At 41.1% G+C, this 6,384-nt stretch overlaps 1 protein-coding gene across 1 annotated transcript; it reads right to left on the bottom strand.

Annotated features, from left to right (window-relative positions):
* Positions 1 to 1,850: 1,850 nt before the first annotated feature.
* LOC136420327 (uncharacterized) lies at positions 1,851 to 5,643 on the bottom strand. The gene is made up of 6 exons (XM_066407174.1): positions 5,527 to 5,643; positions 4,536 to 4,587; positions 3,954 to 4,133; positions 3,156 to 3,634; positions 2,635 to 2,756; positions 1,851 to 2,308 (listed from the first exon to the last, which is right to left on the bottom strand). Exons 1-6 carry the CDS (start codon positions 5,641 to 5,643, stop codon positions 2,149 to 2,151), a joined length of 1,110 nt encoding a protein of 369 aa, XP_066263271.1. The 3' UTR covers positions 1,851 to 2,148.
* Positions 5,644 to 6,384: the final 741 nt, after the last annotated feature.

Genomic DNA, 6,384 nt, shown 5'->3' on the forward strand with positions numbered 1-6,384 from the left:
TATTTGCAAAATAATCTTGAAATTTGCTTGCAAATTGCTTAATTGCATTACGGACACTGAATCTAATAGAGTATAAAAAACAAAGCAATCTCTTTAGCGATTTCGCCCCCTCTGGAGATCTCTTTTGTCACAGGAGGAACAAAGAGCATAATCCTATTGGAATAATTAAGTATAAAAGGCTATCACTTCACCTGCATCAAACGCTGGGCTTTCCTGGCCTTCCTCCTCTGGGCCAAATGCTTTCCTCCCTCCCTCCTGACAGCATCGTCCTCTAGTAACCTATAATACCATTTGGCGTCAGGAGGGACAAGTTGACGAGGTCATTATATCCCGGTCCCTAAATTTTATTTCATGTTTTGCATCACTAATTCTTCTACAAGCATTAGGATTTACTTATATGCACACTGTATGATTTTCATTGTAGTAGAATTGCTTAAGTTTATACTGCTTGCAAATGTCTGTTACAGCATCTGTAAAGGATGATCACCTCCGTTACTTGGTCTACAACTAATTTGCTTCAGACACCAAGTTCATAATTCAGTCACATGATTCCCCCGTGTTCTATTTAGAGTTGTGGTCCTCATTGTTATTCAGTTAAACAGCGAATTTAAAAGTGCCCCCCCCCCCATGATCTCCTAGAATCTTGAGCCAGATCTCGTATCGGGGATGCTCCCATCGTGCCATGTTAGCTTCTGTCTTAAGGCAGATAGAACAATACATCGTGTTATAGAAATCTTCTAAAGTAAATCCAAGCATTGAGTTTGTTTGAGCCATCCTTCTTGCAACATGATGGTCCATCTTAAGGTCTGATTTGGTTGCGATGCTTGGATAAGACATGTTGTTCACTACAGTCAAGTTGAACGAGCTATGTCCAGTATCAGGGTGAAGTGCACGAAGTTAGGGTGTACGAAGTTGTACGAAGTTAAAGCCGTTTCCTACTGGCTTTGAGGCTATATCGGGAGTCACAGATGACGTCAAATCGTTTATTGGATGACGTCATCTAACTTCGTACAGTAGGCAGGGTAGGGTGTCAAGTGTACGAAGTTGTCCGAAGTTGTGAAAAGTTACGTGACGTCATCTAACTTCGTACAGTAGGCAGGGTAGGGTGGCATGTGTACGAAGTTGTCCGAAGTTGTGCAAAGTAACGTGACGTCAGCTAACTTCGGACAGTAGGCAGGGTAGGGTGGCATGTGTTCGAAGTTGTCCGAAGTTGTGCAAAGTTACGTGACGTCATCTAACTTCGTACAGTAGGCAGGGTAGGGTGGAAAATGTACGAAGTTGTCCGAAGTTGTGCAAAGTTACGTGACGTCATCTAACTTCGTACAGTAGGCAGGTTAGGGTGGAAAACGTACGAAGTTGTCCGAAGTTGTGCTAAGTTACGTGACGTCATCTAACTTCGTACAGTAGGCAGGGTAGGGTGGAAAATGTACGAAGTTGTCCGAAGTTGTGCAAAGTTACGTGACGTCATCTAACTTCGTACAGTAGGCAGGGTAGGGTGGCATGTGTACGAAGTTGTCCGAAGTTGTGCAGAGTAACGTGACGTCAGCAAACTGCTTACAGTAGGCAGGGTAGGGTGGAAAATGTACGAAGTTGTCCGAAGTTGTGCAAAGTTACGTGACGTCATCTAACTGCGTACAGTAGGCAGGGTAGGGCGGCATGTGTACGAAGTTGTCCAAAGTTACTTAATACCTAGCAAAAACTTATATATATGTAAATATGATATACACCACTCACGCATATAAACAAATAGAATATAGATGCACATAAATCATCACAAAACAATGTTCATGCATTGTAAAAAAATTCATTTATTTTAGTTTACTTAGTTTTATTTAAGTCTTTTAGTCTTTTATTTCTCCTCCTAAAGTTCGCTTAAACAATGCACACAAAATGACTTAAGTTCACTCTTACTATTATATTTCCATTTTTTACGTCACTTCTAAATACAAGTACCTGAAAACATCTCCCATATCTATTTATAAACTACATGTATTGCAGTCTTCTTTCACTACTTTGTATCATAAGAAGCAGTAGTTGTTATTTTATTCCTTGTAATTTAACAATAAATTGAAGTACTTCCACCATTTAGTACAGAAGTATGACAGTTTCTGCCTGCAAGGTCACACCCCTTTTACATAAAAAGACTGTTTAAATTGATCGCCTTTTATTGGTTGTCGGAGCAAAGTCGTCATCATCGTCGGCATCGCATAGTGGAGACAGCATCGTTGAAGCGGCGCACAACTCCCTTTTCTCTCCCGCGATCACTTCGTTTGCCTCAATGGACTTATTCATGTCTCCCTCTGCTTCGCTGTGTTTTAATTAAAAAGAAATTGTCACTCACTAATGCCAGCGTTAATTGTTGCCGTCGCTATTTATCGTTTCACGATTCATTTACAAGACACACTTCATCATCTCATCAATGCTCTCTTTTCGAACACAACACTAACACTAAACGAAACAAAGCAATAGCAAATAATAATATCAGGTAAACAACATGAAGTACCTGGTCATGTTAACCACTTATCTTTAAGAATAGCGTATAATAAATAATCCTTATGGAAACAGATATCGACGCAAATATGATCAATATAATCGCAATTCTGTATACATTAAAAAATTCAATTTTCCGCTTACCTATCGACGAGAGTGTCAGCATACTCTTTGATGTTGACACCATGCTGAGCCAAGGCCACTATCGCTGCCGTTTTGTCCGCATCAGGAAGTCCTAGTATGTCATGTTTTACGAAGTAGACTCTCTGAACAAAGATGAATTTAAAAAAGAATTATCATTTTTGAGTACATAATAATAGTCGAATACTATTGTTCATATGTGTTACATTTAACCGCAACATTTACTTACAATTAGCCTCATAGACAGAAAGCTTCTATAAACTTTCTATTTAAAATTTTATATTCATTAAATGTAGAAGTGCAGATAAATTAAGAATGTGAATTCGTGAAATAAGTAATTAAATACAAATGATGTAAAATGAATGTAGACAATGATTCCATGACTATGGTATAGAATAATAGCATGTTATTTTGACCTAATTAACCTTCAGTACCAAAACAGTTTGGTTTTTACGTTCGTATTATTTACATAGTTCGGAAGCGCACAAATAATTTAGTTAAAAGGATACTGTTTAACACCTCACCTGTCCTCCGCGGTGCGATAGGGTCTTCACCTCTCCCAGATGTTGATCTTGCATTGCAAGCATGGTGTCTGCAACTTCCTTCTTCCCTCTGGTCTTGAAAAAGCGTTTCGTCAGAAGATTTTTTACTGACAGGACTCGTCCTGGAACCAATAAGATGCTCCCCGACAGCGTCTGACCCCCGAAGTTTGTGGTTCGCCGAGACGTTGAAGCTGACTCAAGGTGTGGCACGTCAGTTGTGGAGTTGTCGACCGTACCGGCATCCTCATTATGTCTTCGGCCGCGCAGAAGGCCGGTCTGATGTATGCTATAAGTCACATCGGCCACAGCAGCGGAGACGACTCGCTCTGGGATTACCGTAGGAAGACTAAGCCCGCTGTCTAAAGAGTTGAAAACCTTGTCCGGCTTGTCAACGGCGTGAAACAAAAGCCAAAGCGCTGCGCTGACTCGCAGGATCTGTCCTTTCCCCTTACTGAATAAGGCTGGAAAAAACAAAGGACGCCAATTGTAAATTTCCAGAAAGATCAAAAACAGATAAGCACAAATAGAAACATGTAGCAAAGTTATTCCTGTTCAAACAATAATGTCCACAATCCTTGCAATACAAAGTAAATGTCAGTTCTTGTGACATTTCAAACACCTGTTATAGAATACATGTTCTAAAACATGTTAACATTACAACCAGCCAAATTAAAACGTATGAAAGAATTTTGCATTGGTCAAAATATGTGATCATTTCACTAATTCTGATACATTATTCTCAAATGTAGTTTTACACGTATATCAAAGAGCTGTACTCACAGCACATTAAGTTGTCCTCGAGCATCATCTTCCTGATTTTTTCTTGGAACGTGTCGTATGTTCTCTCCAGAACAGACTCTGGGCCCTCTTCCACCTCAAACATCGTCACATCGCCCTCCGCGCTATCCGCTGTCTTCTCATTATCTCGTTTGTGCTTGATTACAGCGAACAATGCACCAACTAATGAAAGACAACATTGTATATACATTCACATATCTAAAGATACAGCCATGTATCCAGTAAATGGAGGTGCACATACTATGTATATTCCAATGATAGTGATAGATACTATGTCACAGGCTCAGAATTCAACAAAAGTTTCTAAATAAACTAAGGTATTCTCAGAGAAACGTTTAAAATTACCTGTAATGGAACTCCTGTTCCATGTTCGAACACCTGTTCTAAAAAATGTTGACATTATGACCAGCTGCAATAAAACACTTAAAAACATTTTGTACATAGGTTGAAAATAGGCTTAAAAATAACTACCTTGCTCCGTTTGAGGAAGCCACTCAGCATTATAAGCTAATACTAGAATTAAATACTAATACAAGATGTCTACTGCAAAGACAAAAGACTCACCAAGAAGCATCCTAAACTCCTCATACACTTCCTTCCGCCCATCCTGCACATCCTTCAGAGATTGGTACGTGCCCAATACCGGCTAAGGTACAGCCAATAAGAATCGCGAAGACAGCCCTCGCTCAATGATAGAGTGCTGGCTCATCACACCATACATCACGTCGGGTTGACAGAAACCCAGAAGGTTTAGTGCAGTTTTATCCATCTCAAAATTTGCGTTCCCCATCACTATTCAAAGATAAAAGAAAAATACAAGAAAAACAAGTCAAGCCTTTTAATTAAATGTACTTTGTGTCACTGTGTGATTTTACGATCATTATATTTAATGGTTAAGATTTGAAAAAGACAATTACATATTACAAACTTGACTCTTTTGCTAAAAACTGTGTTTAGTCAAGTACAATACGGAATTCATTTCAAAGCAGATATTCTGATCTCGTAAACCATTCAGCGCTTGACCATTCAGCGTCTTTGACGAAATAGACTTTCTTTACGGGAGAATTACGGACAATATCATATCATGTCGTGCAGTAAATCTTTGAAGGCTACAGATCTACATTCGTCCTGGAAAGTCGAGTTCGACTGGAAGGATTTTCCGGAAGAACTTGTTCAGGTGGGTTAGTCGTATTTATCGCATCTCAATATCTTTTGCGTTCTGACTTTTGATTTATAAATGGTGCGGTGGGACCATACCAATCCTTTCCCCCGGGGTGACCGCTTGAATGTTGAGTTTCCCCGCCAGCGGTCCGCGTGCGCCCGGACGTCTTCTGTCGGCTCGCTGGAATAGCTCTACGGTCTTCGTGCTGAAGCCGCATTTCTTGCAGACCAGCGCTTCTTTGCACCCGAATCGGCGGTTTCCTCTCAAGTTTCCCGGAAAACTTCCACACGCCCATTTACACACTTTCCGACCGTTGGCGTTCCTGTGGCATGCATTGTAAAGATTTATCAGTTCCTCCATCTTTTTCAAATCAACAATTCGATTACCGCTTACCGCGTCCTTCTTGTACGGCCTCTTCTCCGCAAAGTCCTTCCTACTCTTCTTCATCTTCTTCTTCTTCTTCATGCGAAGGCCCGGGATGATGATTGCATCTCCGGGCCTGTGAGGCATGTTGTACGTATCCTCCTCCAGTCGCTTCTTCGTGTCAATTGGTGTATGTGGCCCTTACTGCACTTCAGGCTACCGAGCGCTGTCGGATAAGTCTCCACCGCTGCTTGTGCATTCCTCCACTCCATCTTTCCTCGCAACGATGTTTCCCTTTTGAAAACTTTCGGGACGGTGGAGTTGCCGGCGTTTCTTAGCTATTTTACCACATAGTCTGCCCATGCTTGAACTAACGGGAAGATTCAAATACAAGAGAGACAGAATGGAACGCACGGTTATAACGAACACAATCTAGAACGATACTCTACGCACATTAATAAAGTACGGCAAAGTACAAAGTTGCTTATATCTAAGCGGAGGTTTATTGGATTCTCACGAAATTTTGTACACATATTCCTGACTTCTTGTTAACTTACATGAATCTAAAGAAAAGTCAGGTCAAGGTTGTTCAAGGTGGCAGTACACAGTATTTGTCCGCGACCGCCGGGTCTATGACGTGGGGTAAGAAAATAGTGCGCTCTAAATATTGGACCGCATGTATACACTAAAAGGTGAAAGCCAGCGAGGCATGAACTTTACTGAATGATAGTATAATAAGTCGGCTTTCGATCGTATGAGTAAGATTGTGAAGCTTGCCGATTCGGTGTATACATGCGCGTGACCTTTCCAGCAGCCAGCCTGGGTGAGCCGGCTGCAGTTCCGTATGACCTCGCATGACCCCATTCAAAAGAGGGCACCAGAACGTAA

Source organism: Branchiostoma lanceolatum, chromosome 15, assembly GCF_035083965.1.
Source record: "Branchiostoma lanceolatum isolate klBraLanc5 chromosome 15, klBraLanc5.hap2, whole genome shotgun sequence".
NCBI classification, from domain to species: Eukaryota; Metazoa; Chordata; class Leptocardii; order Amphioxiformes; family Branchiostomatidae; genus Branchiostoma; species Branchiostoma lanceolatum.